The 15073-nt window shown below is 54.1% G+C and overlaps 5 protein-coding genes across 5 annotated transcripts; 2 read left to right on the top strand and 3 right to left on the bottom strand.

The window, feature by feature from the left end:
• Positions 1-187: 187 nt before the first annotated feature.
• On the top strand, positions 188-1453 carry A1O7_00905 (uncharacterized protein; the record flags this gene model as incomplete). The annotated part of the gene is made up of 1 exon (XM_007754945.1): positions 188-1453. One exon carries the CDS (start codon positions 188-190, stop codon positions 1451-1453), a length of 1266 nt encoding a protein of 421 aa, XP_007753135.1.
• Positions 1454-2547: 1094 nt separating this feature from the next.
• On the top strand, positions 2548-4125 carry A1O7_00904 (uncharacterized protein; the record flags this gene model as incomplete). Its single annotated transcript, XM_007754944.1, has 2 exons — positions 2548-2923; positions 2978-4125. The coding sequence occupies 2 exons, from the start codon at positions 2548-2550 to the stop codon at positions 4123-4125; spliced, it is 1524 nt and encodes a 507-aa protein (XP_007753134.1).
• Positions 4126-5450: 1325 nt separating this feature from the next.
• Positions 5451-7356, bottom strand: A1O7_00902 (uncharacterized protein; the record flags this gene model as incomplete). Its single annotated transcript, XM_007754943.1, has 5 exons — positions 5451-5814; positions 5983-6619; positions 6716-6758; positions 6816-7076; positions 7141-7356. 5 exons carry the CDS (start codon positions 7354-7356, stop codon positions 5451-5453), a joined length of 1521 nt encoding a protein of 506 aa, XP_007753133.1.
• A 1992-nt stretch (positions 7357-9348) lies between these two features.
• On the bottom strand, positions 9349-9585 carry A1O7_00901 (uncharacterized protein; the record flags this gene model as incomplete). The annotated part of the gene is made up of 1 exon (XM_007754942.1): positions 9349-9585. One exon carries the CDS (start codon positions 9583-9585, stop codon positions 9349-9351), a length of 237 nt encoding a protein of 78 aa, XP_007753132.1.
• A 565-nt stretch (positions 9586-10150) lies between these two features.
• On the bottom strand, positions 10151-14032 carry A1O7_00900 (uncharacterized protein; the record flags this gene model as incomplete). Its single annotated transcript, XM_007754941.1, has 1 exon — positions 10151-14032. The coding sequence occupies one exon, from the start codon at positions 14030-14032 to the stop codon at positions 10151-10153; it is 3882 nt and encodes a 1293-aa protein (XP_007753131.1).
• Positions 14033-15073: the final 1041 nt, after the last annotated feature.

Below are 15073 nucleotides of genomic sequence, written 5' to 3'. Positions count from 1 at the left end.
TGCACCCACCTTCCATCATTTTCTTCACTTCCCAGTATCTTCATTCTTCCAGCTTTCCAGTCTCGACCTTCACCAGATCGCCTTCCTGTTCTTTGTCACACTGCACTGCTACTGCCTCTGTTGCTGCTGGGGACAAGTGATCCTATGCGGCCGACACAAGAAAGTAATGATGTCTCTGTCTCCCCAAATGGCACGTTTACCAGCATTCCTTATTTATGAGGACGATATTCTGATCGCTACCAAAACAATCACACCGACCCAAGGCGACGCTCCGCTCAGTCCGCCGACTTCTGGGCTCCCAGACTTCACTGGAGAATCCGATGTCATGTATTCCACCGGCTCAAATTACTTCCACTCTGCGACCAGAGTATCCGCAGAGCGAGAGTTTGACCTTAGTGATGAGTTCGGTGCGGACTGTGCAAGTCAGCAACAGGATCCCAGACCCTACCAACCTGCATTTGCCATCAAGGAAGATCCTGCCCATGTCAACGACGTAGAGAACAGGAGATCCTCGAAGTACGACACTAAACCACCACCGTCTGGACCAACTCAGGTTTCAATAATGGCTACGCCAACATCATCATCCCCAATAACCGTTCGCAGAAACCCAAGACCAGATCGCTCCGAGGCCACTCCTGCGCGTGGAAAACTCACTGCTTCGAAGTCCAGGCAACTATCAGCAAAGCCTCCACCTGCACCCAGCAGCAGGCGCCAAAATCTGCAGACCATGACCGACCTGGGTCCAAAGGTCGAGGACGATCCTTCCACAGATCATAGTGATAGCGAGGATGAGGACAGCACAGACGAGAAGGGAGACCACTTTCCGACTGAGCGTAACCTTAGAAAGAGGACTGTTCAACAGACAAACCCTTTCAAGTTCGACAAGCACAAACACATAGCACAGAAGACTGGGCAACAAATCAACACGAAGAAAATCGAGAACAAGGTGAAACAAGAGATCGAGGGAACTCAAAAAGAACCGGTAAAGAAGAGAGCCCGGGTCTCCAGTGGCAGCTCGACCAAGAACAAAGCGAAAGCTTCTGCCTCCCGAGATCAGAGTGCCAGCAAAGCACGACGCTCCAGCTCGATCTTGTCCACGACCGTGTCGCCAGAGGCTAGTAGCGATCATGACTTTGACCCAGCGAGAACCATCCTCCGTGTGAGATTGGATGGCTTTGCTGATGCCGCTGCTCCGATCCCTCTGATACAATGCGATGGGCTTGATAAGCTGATGGACTTCATCATTGACAGCTGGAGATGGAGGTTCAATGGCGACCGGTTCTCCTACGCCATCGCATCTTTTCCATGGCTGTCCGATAAGTCAAACATTCTACTCCGGCCGGGCATGGACGCGAGTTTCCAACTCATGATGACCGAAATTGAACACGCCCCCATGTGGACAGAAGGTTATCGCACAAGCTGTTTCGTCGACGTGACGGTGTACGTACAATGATGTGTGGTCGTTCATATCCCCAAATCCAGATGAGAGCAAAGGAGAAAGTCAACTGCCGTGGTCGTGAAAGCAACACGGATGCACCCGCATCTGGCCAGGGGGCCTGTTCTACAGGGTGCTGTCTGACTTTTTAAGTCGATAGTTAGTGTTACAGAAAACTTGAAACAAGCAAGGCTTCCGTGCCCCGATCAATCCCGTCCTTAGCCTATGACCAATAGCAGATCCTTGTTGCATGGCCCACCGCCAGTCGGCTTGCGGGTTGCGACAGTAGGGGGACCACCAAGGCCATTTGGGAAGAGAGTGCCCCTGAATATTCTCCGACATAGGGAACGATCAGTAGCGAGTCGTGCGAGTTCACAAGAGATGAGGAGGAAGCGAAGAGGGAACACTTGATCTCCTTCTCGTCTATCTGACACTTTTCTCTTCAGTTTCTCGAACTTCAGTTCTTTACTTCACGGCGTTCGTTCGTTCGTTGTTGATTGACGCCACATGCGGCCGTCTTGACTTTTAACTTCTGGGTCTGGCCGCTGTCACCCTGTCCACGTGTGCCGCCTCTAACGCAGGTGCAGTTGCAGTAGTCGACAGTGCTGCTCTCTGGTCTCGGCACGTCACTCAAAGCTTACCCCATATTCGGTCCTCGAGCATCCAGATTCCCATTCAGTTCGGATTGCCGTGCGCTCGAAGGGAGAGTCAGCCGCCATTGAGAACTTCACTCCTCTCTCACTTTGCTTTGGTCCCCTACCAGTGTCCGTTGTACTTCGTACGACTGAGACAAATCTGACTAAAACCACTACAAGCTTGCGTAACGCTTCATTCACGGGTGTCGGTTGAACTGCACATCTGCGCTGGGTCCCCTGACTTCTTCCACCTAATCGAGACCATACCCGTATCGCACCTGCATCTGAGCTTGTCCTCGTTGTGCGAATGATCGAGCACACAGCATCTCCAGTGCACCCCCGAACCGACCAAGCGACAATCACGCGTTTCTCCTCACGGCAGCGCCTGCACCTACCCGTACTTGCCGCCAGAACTCAGTCGGAGTTGCTCAACCAGCAACAGCCCTCCCCGAACACTGCGCTGGTTTCTCCGACATCATGACCTCCCCAGCTGCTCTCTCGCGCAATGAGTCGCAAGCCTCCAGCCGCAGAAGCACTAGTCTTGGTTCTCGCCTGTTTCGCTCAAAGAGCGGCGAGGCCTTGGGTGAACGCAAGAGCTCGGCAGGCCGAATGAAGAAGAAGATGCATGACACGGACGAGACCGCGAAGGTTGCTCAATCTCCTCCTCGCCTTCCGAACTACAATCCTCAACCACTAGGCATCCAGTCGTTTGGCGGCGAGAACTACAGGCCTCGCGCGGCGTCCAAGGTGTCCACCAATGGCGATATCCATGCACCCCCGGTCCCTCCTTTGCCTGCACACATGGAGAAAGAGGCTGTCGACCCATATGCTCGTACGGAAAGCATGACCCATCGTGAGTTTGCATCAGTCCCCCGGGAGGACATCCGAGTTGACATGATTCTTCCAGGTGGTCGATATTCGTACGCAACCTCGGTCGTCTCTACCATCAATTCTCCTCGAAGAGTCCGCCGCCGTAAAGATCCCACTCCATATAATGTCCTCATCATCGGTGCTCGGGGGGCGGGCAAGACGTCTTTCCTCAACTTTCTGAAGAGCTCATTGGCTCTGCCATCCAAAAAGCAACCGACTCGGGCGCCTGATGTTGACACACCTCCGTCGTCAGCAAGGCCCAATCCCAGTTTCACCCACCACTACCAAGAGATCGATGTCGATGGGGAAAGGATAGGTCTGACGCTGTGGGACTCTCTTGGGCTGGACAAAAGTGTGGTAGACCTCCAACTGCGAGACATGAGCAATTTCGTGGAAAGCAAGTTTGACGACACTTTCATTGAAGAGATGAAAGTTGTTCGTGCCCCAGGAGTCAGAGACACCCATATCCACTGCGTTTTCTTCATTCTTGATCCAGCAAAGCTCGATGCAAATATCAATGCCGCACAAGGCATCACGACTGGGACGGAAACCAGCCGGATTGGAAAACCACCTCGAATTGTTGGTGCTCTTGACGAGGACTTTGATATTCAAGTCATCAGGACTCTAGGCAACAAAACTACCGTCATACCCGTCATCAGTAAAGCAGACACGATAACAACAGCCCATATGTCGTTCCTCAAGCAAAAGGTCAGCAGAAGCCTGAAGAAGGCGGGGCTTGATCCACTCGAAGCTCTCAACTTCGATGCTGCAGATTCGGACGACGACCGTCTCGATGAGCGGGATGAGGATGAAGATAGCAGCAACGCAGACTCAGAAGAAGCCACTTCAGCCAGGAGTGATGACTCAGAAGGCATTCGGAACTTTTCCAGAAAACGATCAGGAATCCACAACCGTCAAGTCTCTGGTGAAGACGCCGCTCTGGATGGTGGCTATGTCCCTTGGTCCATTCTCAGCCCGGACAAATACTCTCTGGAGTCAAAAGATGGCCCTGTCGGTCGGCAATTCCCCTGGGGATTCGCTGATCCGTATAATCCGGTCCATTGCGACTTTGTCAAACTGAAGGATGCCGTGTTTGGTGAATGGCGGTCCGAGCTGCGGGAGGCAAGCCGGGAAGTGGTGAGTGTTGATTTCCTCGTGCTTGTCGGGTCATGGATCCCTTTCTAACTGCTTGCTAGTTCTATGAGCGCTGGAGAACCAATCGCCTCAATCGACGGACGCTACCATCGAATGCAGCCAATGGCCTTCCGTCCGGACCGCGTCGGAGTCATGGTTCAATTCCAATCCCTCTCCAGCCTCGAGTACGGTAGAGGGGACGGTTACTGTACAATAGCCGCACTTCGGCAGGGCGCCCAGAAATTATCAGCCAGTATCTATTGACGCGGGCAATTCGTTGAATCAACGACATTCTTCGTGGGCATGTTATTCGATAGCCACTAGGCGAGGATCAATTGAGAGATTGACAAGCGGCACTGAAAGACAACACGGTTAGGATTGGGAGGTTTGGGTGGCGTGCGTGTTTGTTCTCCATCCCTTGCATTTGCAGTGCCTTGGTTTTTCACGACCTGACACGAGTCATGACACAATATAACCTTAGCCTTGGGACAACGTGGACTGTTGGCTTGCATTCGCCAAAGTAAGCACAACAGGCTCCGGGAGGAACCATTTTCTTTTGTCGACTTTTGTTGTGTTGGGGGAAGGAGCATCGCAAGCGAGTGAGCCATCAAGCGGAGCGGTGAGAGAAATCACGTACATTGAGCTGAGCTCAGTGGTGGAAATGACGTCTTTTATCCGTTGCGGGCCGAGTTGAAAATTGTAGCAAGCAGAGTTAGTACGCAAATACCCCTTTTTGGCTTCAAATGATAGCTCTTGAGACGATGGATGTCGTCGCTGGCTGGACCCTTAAACCCTCCCAAAAACACGTAGTGCTTTGCAAGCAACGGGAGCGCCAACGAGCTGATGACTCACCCCACTACAGATAGAGAGCACAGCAAAAACACAATCGCACAAAAACAATCAACAGCCAGGATTCCCAAGTCGTCACCGACCTCAGTACTAACTGACCGGCATCTGGCTTGAGTACCGCTGAGCAAACGGGAAGCGCTGTTTTCCAGATCCTATGGTCGATTGTGGGGGTGGAAAGTGTTGGTGACAAATATAAGGCTAGAAATTGTGGTTTGGGTAGTATATGTATAGGCAGTCAGTCAGTGGGATGGTACTGCTACAAACAGCCATCAGGTAGGTACTGTAGTTCGACTTCGCGGCGTGTTTCGAGCCCAGTGCCTTCAATGCCATGCTGTCCGGACTTCCATTGGACGTTCGAGGTGCGATGTTCGGTTGATACTTGGACGGTCAATCGTTTTCACTCCAAGAATATTGCCACCGTCTCTGCCCCTACGTGTACCATCGAACGCTCGGCATGGCCACAGAATGCCCGTGCGACACGATACGCCCATGTTACGCATCCCACCATACCTACTCCGTGCGCACAATCAATAAAACCAACGATACTCCGCCGCCGCAGGCCCATCCCTCAACAACTCGGTCGGCACATCGCGGGCGCGGACTTTCTTACCAGGCGTGAGGGCGTCCCGCCGCTTATTGTCCACGATCATCCACGCGCCGAGCAGTAGCGTGAAAAGGCACCCGACGGCGCCGAACGTGGCCGTGGTGATGAGCGCGGGGAGATATTTCGGCGCGTCGCGGTTCTGGAAGATGTTGGAGCTAACGACGCCCATGAGGTTGGCGACGGGGACGCCCACGCTGGTCAGCATGACGCGCTTGTTCTCGTCGGCGATGTTGTTGTTGTACCAGACGTCGAGGATCACGCTGGGCGCCGAGGTGCCCCATGTCATCCTGTTTGTTACATTAGCTTTGCATTTGACCAGCCACAGGCATCTCATCTCGTAGAGCTACTGTAGCTAGGGAGCTTAGCTGGCTGTGCTGGATTGGAGATGGGATAAGGTGCTGGAGCTTGACTTGACTTTTCATCGGGCATCACGCAGGCAGGGCAGGGCCACTTACATGAAACAAGCAAAATACGCGACGTTGATCTGCGTCTCGAGGTCCACGGCCGCAAATATGATAAAGCCGATGCACGTGAACCCGAACCCCAGCGCCACGAACGGGAACCGCCAGCGCGTGTAGTCGGACGCGAAGGCCAACACCAAAAGCATGATGGCGCCGGTGATGTTGGGCGCCACGGTGTACAGATTACTCTTGACGGTCGAGTAACCGAGCTGCTTGACGATGACCGGTAGGAAAAGACTGACGGACTGTAAAGGCACGCCTAGGCAGACCTCGATGGCCAGGATGACCCAGCTGGTTGGATGCTTGAAAATGGCCAATGCGGAACGCAGATTAAACTCCTCGTTCACGACCGAGGACGAGTCGACTTGGATGCGGTAGAAGGCCAGCTGTTTCTCTTCCTCTGTGAGGAAACGCGCCGACTGCGCGTTGTATGGCAGCACCCAGAACGCGAAGAGCGAGAAAAGCATCGAGCACGCCCCCTCGATCACGAACAGGTACCGCCAGTTGGCGAGGCTGCCGGAGTGGATCTGGAAGACGCCAAAGGAGAGGAGTCCGCCGAACGCGGACGCGATGTTGGACGCCGCGTAGAAGATGGCGAGCCGGCGCGCGAGTTCGCCTCGGCGGTAGAAGACTGAACGCGTACACTGTCAGGTGGGGGTCACAATCATCCACGTACAGGTTCCAGTAGATCGATCCCAAGCTTGGATTAGATGAATGGGTAACTCACGAGTCTGGTAGAAGATGATGCTGGGGAAGAAGCCTCCTTCCGCCTGTCGGATATGGTCAGCTAGAAACCGCAGATAATATCCGTCAGAGGTGGAGCATACCATGCCCAAGAACCATCGGCACGCAAGGAGTCCGCCGAAATTCTTGACCGCCACGACCATCAGCGTGCTGAACCCGAAGCAGGTCATCATGAGTGGGAGCGTCCGACTGGGCCCGAATCGTTTACTGGCCATTCCGACGAACGGGCCGGACAAGACGTAAGGCACAAAGAAGACGGAGAGGATGAGGTTGTAGTCGTCTCCCCTCAAGCCGAGATCCTTCTCGAGACCTGCCGTTTTTGCGTTGCCTAGGTTCGATTTATCCTGAGCGTCTCGTGGTTAACTTTGGCATTGAGTGCCGCATCGGCCAGGTCGGGGAGATGTGTACCAGTGCGTTGAAGAGATACATGATCGCCAACGTGGGTAGGATGCGGAGGTCGAATTTCCACACCAGGTGTCGTTCTGCCACCGGGTCGATGGCGGCACTTGCAGACACGGTTCTGCCGTCTCCGATAGAGGTCACTGGCACGACGCCATCCTCTGTGATGGACACCTTCCTATCTCCAACGCTGAGCTTACGGCTGCTGCTGATTTCAGAGTCCATGCTGGTGCAGAAAGTTATGCAGCAGGACTGTCCGATGAGGACGACGACGTATTTTCAATAGTCCATCAGTATCCGTGCCTGGACTCGGCCAAGGGTGAGAGGCCTGCCCTTAAATCAAGCGTGACGGAGAAGGACGACTTTCCTTCGAAAGGATCTGCGTCCCATCCTGGTAGATAGAGGGAGGCGCTCGACGCTTAACAAAAACCTCGGCCAGCGACCTTTGACGTGGGATGGAGATAAGAAACCCGTCGAAAAGACATGGTAGCGAGACAATCAGCGAGCAGCATCGCGTCCAGGGACTTACTGTAAACAGAAGCAAAGTTGCATTCGCGAACTGAACGTGGCATCTGTTGAGGGGTTCACCTCCCACTGCTCCTTTTAGTTTGTCGATCATGCTCCTTGCTTGCATGGTACCTCATACTGCATGATCAAAACAGTGCTGTAAAGGGTCAAGAGAGATGCAAGCAGTCAAGTTCAGATAAGAGCAACCCGAGATGTTGCAGAGTGTTATCGCCCAGTCATGACCGACGTCACCCGACGAAGCCTCCAGAGGCCCTGTTGGAGTCGGGCGCATCATCGGACTGCTGGAAATGCGAGACGAAGGCTCGAACCCCGGCGAGTTCCGGATGATGGCCGTAGCTAATTAGCGTTCTCGGTGATCTTCAGTGCATTGGGGCGAGATTCACGACATTCTTTGCGACACTCAGCTCGGACACCCTTCTTGCGCCGGGTGTTCTGCAACCAGCTTGCCAAACTAATTTTGGCTTGGCCGTCGTTGTGTCATGTAGCCGTACAGCTTACTCTACTATCTCCCCAGGGTACTGTATGTTGTGCAACGTGCCCTTGGTGAGGCGCCCGGTACGGCCAGATATGCTCACCGCACCTATCTCGTGTTTGATATAGCTCGGAACATCTCCTTACCTCCACAACACGTAAATGGTCCCCCTGCTGCAATGTCCATACTCAAGGGGTGGGTTATGGTAACTCATGAAGTAAATGCACGAGGTGATCGGTCGCTGAACTCGAGCAAGGCCATCCAGCACCGTGAGGTCCGCAAAGCCTTGCAATAAGGCAAGACCAAGCGGAAGAGAGCATCTCCGTTGGAAGAGGTCCCCTTACGTCCCGTCCTTGCAGGGCGGAGCGGTAGGATAGGTACCACAGTACTGTATTAGAGAAATATATTCCGTTCGGAGTACCGTAGCACTTCGCCGACGATTGACGCCGAGTTTGCGATTGGCCTTGTCGTTTTCCGAATATGCATTCAACTGGGACCCCAGAATCTCTCAGACATAAACTCATCCATCTCTGCTATGTAGCGCCGCGGGTAGAAGAGCCACTTGCTACCGGATGGCGATGTCTCACAGCATCGACATTGCCCGAGGGGACGGGCAATGAATCACGACAGGAGCACCTAGCAGCTCGTTCCCTCCTTTTCTCTCCATCACTCCGATCTCCCCATGTCCCAAGCGATCGGAACATGATTCTCAGCTTCTTCGGCGCGAAATCCCTCAGCGCCACCTGGAGCAGTGTGAGTTCACTGCCAGTACCACCGAGCTGAAGAACATGGCGCTCATAGCACAGAAGACACAACCGCGATCATGTGTCGGTTCGACCGACGGGCGAGCAACGTATCACAAGTGGTTGAAACAACTGAACCACCGACCGCACAGAAGAACATGAGGGATGCGAGCACAGAAACAGGCGTGCCGACATATTCACCCGCGGAGACCCACGCAGAGGGCATACTGGAAGCACCGCTTCTCGATAAGTCACACAGCCTTCCCAACAAGTGAAGAATTACCTCGCCACTACTATTCTAGTGCAGAAAGGTCGCCCCGTCAGAGATATCAAACAGCTGGCCTGTAATGAATGCCGCTCTCGGGATTGGTGAGAGAGCAAAATCATTTCGACAACATCGGTGGGCAACCCAAACCGCTTTACACACTGCCGGGCCAGAGCCTTTTCGAACATCGCTCTTGAATTGGGGTCTGTCTACGTCGACTCATCGTATATCAGCCCAGGACATACGACATTTGCCGTGCTTCCCGGACCGGCCTCGACAGCCGTGCTCCGAGTGAAGCCCGCAACCGCACTGTTGGCCGCGGCATAGACTCCCAACCCCGACTCAGGGTGCAAGATTGCGCCCGCGGCAGTGTTGATGCTCCGGCCATAGCCGGCTTCCCGCATGTGAGGCAGGACGGTCCTCGTCAAATAGAAGCAGCTGTCCATGTTGGCGCTCATGACTCGTCCGTAATTTTGAATGTGTATCGACGGAGTGTTACGCAGTGTACAGTAGGTGGGAGTCTTGAAATTCGATCAGCAGAAAAGGGCCAGGTGCAGATGTGTCGCTCCGGTCGGGTGGCTGGCATTCCCGCTTGACTCTTTTAGGCAGCCTACAATTACATACTTGCGCTGCTTGGCCTCCGGGCCACCTTTACCTGCACGAAGCCCGGGCAGCTCTAGGAAAGTACAGAAACACGAGCTTGACCTGCTCTGGTAAAAGTTGAGATACGTATCCATGGGCTGGTCTAATCGCCAGTTCCCTTTTGCAGGCAATCCAGCATCTCGTGGCGTTTTGCCCATATCGTCGTTTCATTCGCTCAATTGCTGCATTTGCCGAAATACCTTGTTATCCTGTATCCGCTATAGTCCTACACAGGCCGCCGACGCCCATCAAATCCAAATCACCTGTGGGATCGGTCCGTAACCTCTTTCCATCCGTTGAAGTCCTTTCCATCCGAAACACCAATCCACATATCCCCTTTCCCCTTACCATCGCTTGGAGGAGAACACTTCAGGATCGAAACATCTTGACGACTTGCTTCACCGTCTTCCTGCAGATTGGGCACAGCTCGCACTGCTTCGCGCACTCCACACAGGCGCACACGTGTCCACAATCAAAGAACAAAGCATCAATCTCGCTGCCGTAGCAAATCTGGCACAAGTCTGCCTGCTCGTCGGCGACCTGCCAATAAGTCGTACCCATGCCCCAGCGCTTGCCGTTCTCGAAGCCACCGACGTACTTGTTACCCGTGCGGGCTTCCACGAAAGTACCCTGGCCATGACGCTCGTCTTGGTGCCATTCGCCCTCATATGTGTCACCATTGCAGTAAGTCATTTTGCCTCCTTTGCCCGACTTGACGTTGCAGACAAGCGGTCCCTCATACGTGTTTCCCGAGGAGCTGATCCTCAGGCAATGCGCGCCATGGTAACGTCCATTGACGAGTGGACCTTTGTAGTAGTCGGTACCGAAATCGGCAAGCTCGATCGGTTCGGCTGTCGTCTTGGACTGGATGGGATGCCGTCTGTCAACCGCTCGCAGATACTTGGACAGATCGTGGGGGTTGGTGAATTTGCCATCTTTCTCGAGCTTTTTGATCTGAGCCTCGGAAGCCGGTTCATAGACGACGATATCCGAGCCATTGGTGAACCCGGCACCCCGGAACGTCTCATCAGCCCCCAACATGGTCCCGTCCACCGTCGATTGGCGACGCCACGCAGCAAAGTTCTTTTCGCCATCGTAGCCAAGACGCTTCTGCAAAAACTCTCTGACTCTGTCATTCGTCTTTGCAAAAAAGGTGCCCTCAACGTGGAACGTCTGTTTCTCCTGATCGAAGACCTGAATGAAGCCATAAACGTTGTCAACCAGCCTCCCTTCTCTCTCAGGCGGTGGGGACGAAGACTGCGATGACGACTCGCTGGACTGCGAGCCTAGGGGATCTGTGATTTCGGAGCGTGACTCCATCCCGATTTCCATGACTTCGGCATCTCCTGCGACAACGGCAGCAATGACCGCTTCTTCTGCAGCCGACAAAGCTGACGTCACAGGCCTTGAGGCGGTTTGCGCCACTACATTCTCGTGCGTCGCCGCATCGACAAGGTGCCCATGAGGTACGTCCGTAGAAAACGGTTCCTCGGCAGTCGGCGTTGTGATGTTGAGTTGCATGGTCGTGTCCTGATCATTGATCTCGACCGTGACAGTGGCAGGTTGTGGGTCGCCGCTTGATGTGCGCGCCAGGTCCGCAATCACCGCTGCTTGAACCGAAGCCTGTTCGGCGTCAGGAGCAGAAATCTGCTCTTCAGTGCTGTTGGAGTCACTTTCCGAGACCGATGTATCACTCCTGGATTGAGCCCGTTGTACCACCACCTCAACATCTGGCTTATCTGGTTCCCCAAACACCTCAAGGTCTTCCTTATTTGTCAGAACGGACATCCACAAGCATATTGGCGCGCCAGTCGTATCCTTTTCGCCAACAGAATCTTTCAAATTGACACCCACCAGCTGAGCAGTGGCGTAGTTACCAATGCCGCCATAGCCCATCACGAACAGTCGAATGTGATCAGGTGTCTCGAGTTCCAGGATTTGCGCCAGTCGGGACCTCAGGTCCTGATAGGTCGACTTTCGTGGCGACTTGAGAATGTGGAAGAGACCTTTGTGTTGCGACTGTTGCTTGATGTTGTACATGTCCAGGAGCCCATCTCTCCCAATAACACCTTCATCGGAGTAGACTTCCACCTGGACCTCATCCGATTGCGCCAAAGGGGCTTCTTCAGCAATATTACCGGGAGCCTCTTGATACGAAGATCCGAAGTAAGTGGCAAGCCACTTAGGCAGCTTGTAGGGTTCCAGATCTCCAGGCAGGTAGTCGCTTAAGCAGCTGGTCCTGATATACATCGCCATGTAAGCAGTTGATCGAGTAGAGTTGAAGTCTTTCAAAGCCTGGCCCTCGAGGCCCTCAAATGTTTGCAGGCGCTTCCTGCTGTAGGAGAATACCTGATTCCCATCGCCGTCCTCAAAGGCCAGCCACATCGTATCTGGCCCATTAGGTCGCAGAACCGCGTAGAATTTGCCGGAGTTTCTTGCACCAGCATGAACCATGAATCCATAAAGGGTGTACTTGGCATGCTCGGCATCGCTGACAAATTCTGATAGGTCGAGCTCGTCGTTCAAGACGACATGGTCATGGAGCAACTTCCATTCCCGGATCGTTTTATCAAACTTGTCGCGAGCCAACATAAGAGGCAAAAAGTTGGGCAGCGTCCCCTGGAAGTTTGTCTCGCGTAGGGAACGACCAAGTGTTTGCTGGATGTCAAGCACATTTTCCACCGATAATGGAGGGACAGCCATAGGACCATTGGGGCCGTCGAAGATGGCGCTCAATTCCCGCAAAGATTGGTTGTCACCCTCCAACTCCAGCTCGATTGATCTTCGGAACACCTCCCAGAAGGTCTTCACATCAGTATACTCCTCTCCGAGCTCGGTCAGGGCTTGGATCGCCGGATAAAGATCAACATAAGTCTCCCGTTCCTTCTTCATTGTCCGCATCAGAAAAAGGATGATTTGTAGCTGAGCGATGAACGGTTTCGGCCGGACCTGAGAGTCCCGCAGCCACCCACCCGTGTCAATCGACTGCAGAACTTTGCGGAAAGGCGCCAGAAGAAGCCACGCCGTCATGCCTGCCACAGCAGGGCTGTGGTAGAGAGGAGGAGTCCCCATGGGAAAGTAGCCGGCAAGTGTTTTCGAGTCCCAGTGGGGCTCGCCATCGGAGCTGCGCCACCACAAAGCTTTTGTTGGATCGTCAAAAATGCGGATGTAGGCATCGATTGCGATTGTGTCGTTCTGGAGAAGAGGGGCTCTCTGCAAGTGCTGGCGCAGATGTGTCTCTTTCCACGGTCCGACAACGTTGGACCAACCCCAGTCGTCGGTATGCTTGGAGAACTGGTGTTCGCTAGTGGTGTATGCACACGTACGCGGTTCTTCTGGATTGTACATGACTACCCCAAGCTGAGCAGAAACTCGCCAGTCTTCTTCGGCCTCTTGAGCGATTCGGACCTCGTGCGCCTGCTCATTCTGGCTATCAGACTCATCCGGATGCGACGCTTCAGGTGTTGCAGGGCTGTCCTGTTTCTGGGAGGAGCTAGAAGTGGCAGATGAAATCGAAGAGGACCGTTCGATTTTGCTTGCAGCCGGCTCGACCCTCAAGGTCTGGCTCGGCACAGCTCCGGGGCCAAAGTGGGCGTCGGGTGGACCCTCAAAGACGGAAAAGCTGGTGCCGCGGATCTCACGTTCTGTCTCGGGTGGTCTCTTGCTGCATCTGATATATGCGCTATAGGACGAGGCTCTGTTGCCGCGCGGGTAGAATTTAATCTGCCAGTATGTCCCATCGACAAGAGCAGGGGGCGAAATCATGACTCTTGCATAGTTCGGCTTGTCTGTGGTTCCTCGGACCCCTTTTATAACCCAACTCAAACGTAACTTCTTGACTGGACGCATGTCTGGGTCGTGAACGTCTGAGTAGATGCGCTTCTCCACGCTGGGCACGTCCACCGCACTCAATTCTGTTCCTCTCTGCTCTCGCAGTTTTAGCTCTTCCTCCTCTTCCGGCGTCGGCTTTGACGTATCTTCATCGTACATTACCCACTCTGGAGGACCCTTCCGCGGGTCCGGCGGCGGCGGTGGTAGTATCTCCATATCTTGGATGAGGACCTCTGACACTACCGTACTTTGCGGTGCCGCGGGGACAGCTGCTGGTTCGGGATGCACATCGTCTTCAGGTGATGGTTCCGGCTCTTCCCCAACGATGGGAATTTGGTCTTGTTCTGGTTCTGACAGTGGCTGAGGCTCAGACTCCGTGGGAGCAGGGATAGGAGCATCGACCATGGGGGTATCAGGCATCTCGGGAGCGGATGAGGGCTGTTCAGTCTCAGGCTGCGGAGAGTTAGACCGGACTGGTTCGAATAACACAGACTCAGGGACAACTGAGGGCGGGATGAGGTGTTGAGGCTCTTGTTCCAGATTGTACGGCGAGGTGAAGGTATGAGGTGGGGGAGGAGAGTGTTGGACGAGCACCGAAGCGGAATTCTGGGAGCTTGACATGGCTTCGACTAGCAATCAATCAAGGCAGCGGATGGATCTGTCAGGCGGTGGGTGGCTGTATCGACGATAGATGGTCAAGTTCACTCACAAAAGCACAAAGAGTCCCGACTACATCTTCATATGTACTGACACACTGGGAGGGCAATGTCAGGCTGGTGACTCAGTAGCGACGGCGATGAGGGAGCACGGGGTAATATGGTTGTGCGAGAAAACATTCGTGCCAGCGAAAGAGCAGAGCACTGCCTGCAAGCTAGCAGCCTTGTGCGCCTCGTTGCCAACCGGTAAGAGGAGCATTGCATACATGGAAATGGGGAGTAGTCAGTCCGCTAGGCAGCACAGGCGCCGGGACTCACTCTGATAGGCCTGGCTCCTTCGGTGGGGTCGCCTGTCAGCTGGAGAGAAAGTCCCGCGAACCGAATTGGGCGAAGCTTGCCAGGCCACACAGGCGCCCCCCACGCCGCCGGTTACCAGAGGCTAGCCTTCCTGGTCTGAATATCGCACCACTTGCGCCGTATGACTCTAACTGACTCCTGCGCTCTCAGTTTTTACACAGTACTTCCCCCACCGTGCTGAGGGACGCGGGTGCCACCGGTGTACAGTCTGTTGGCGCCGGAGAGCCATTGCGGCCATTGACGCACGAGTTGACTGTTGCAGGAAAACCTTCCCCAAGCCGGGATTTCAGCCTCAATCCTGGGATCCATCCAGGCAGCGACGACCAAGTGGCATCCAATTTCATCAGACACGTCTCTTCTTCCACAGATTTCTGACGAATGCCCGCTGTCTACGAGTAGACACCCTATTAGGAGGCTCCATCTGGTACCTTGTTGCTGTGATTAGATT

The sequence above is a fragment of the Cladophialophora yegresii genome (genome assembly GCF_000585515.1).
Source record: "Cladophialophora yegresii CBS 114405 chromosome Unknown aczIN-supercont1.1, whole genome shotgun sequence".
Classification (NCBI taxonomy): domain Eukaryota; kingdom Fungi; phylum Ascomycota; class Eurotiomycetes; order Chaetothyriales; family Herpotrichiellaceae; genus Cladophialophora; species Cladophialophora yegresii.
The sequence above is the reverse complement of the archived record's forward strand: the minus strand, read 5'-3'. Positions and strand labels throughout refer to the sequence as shown.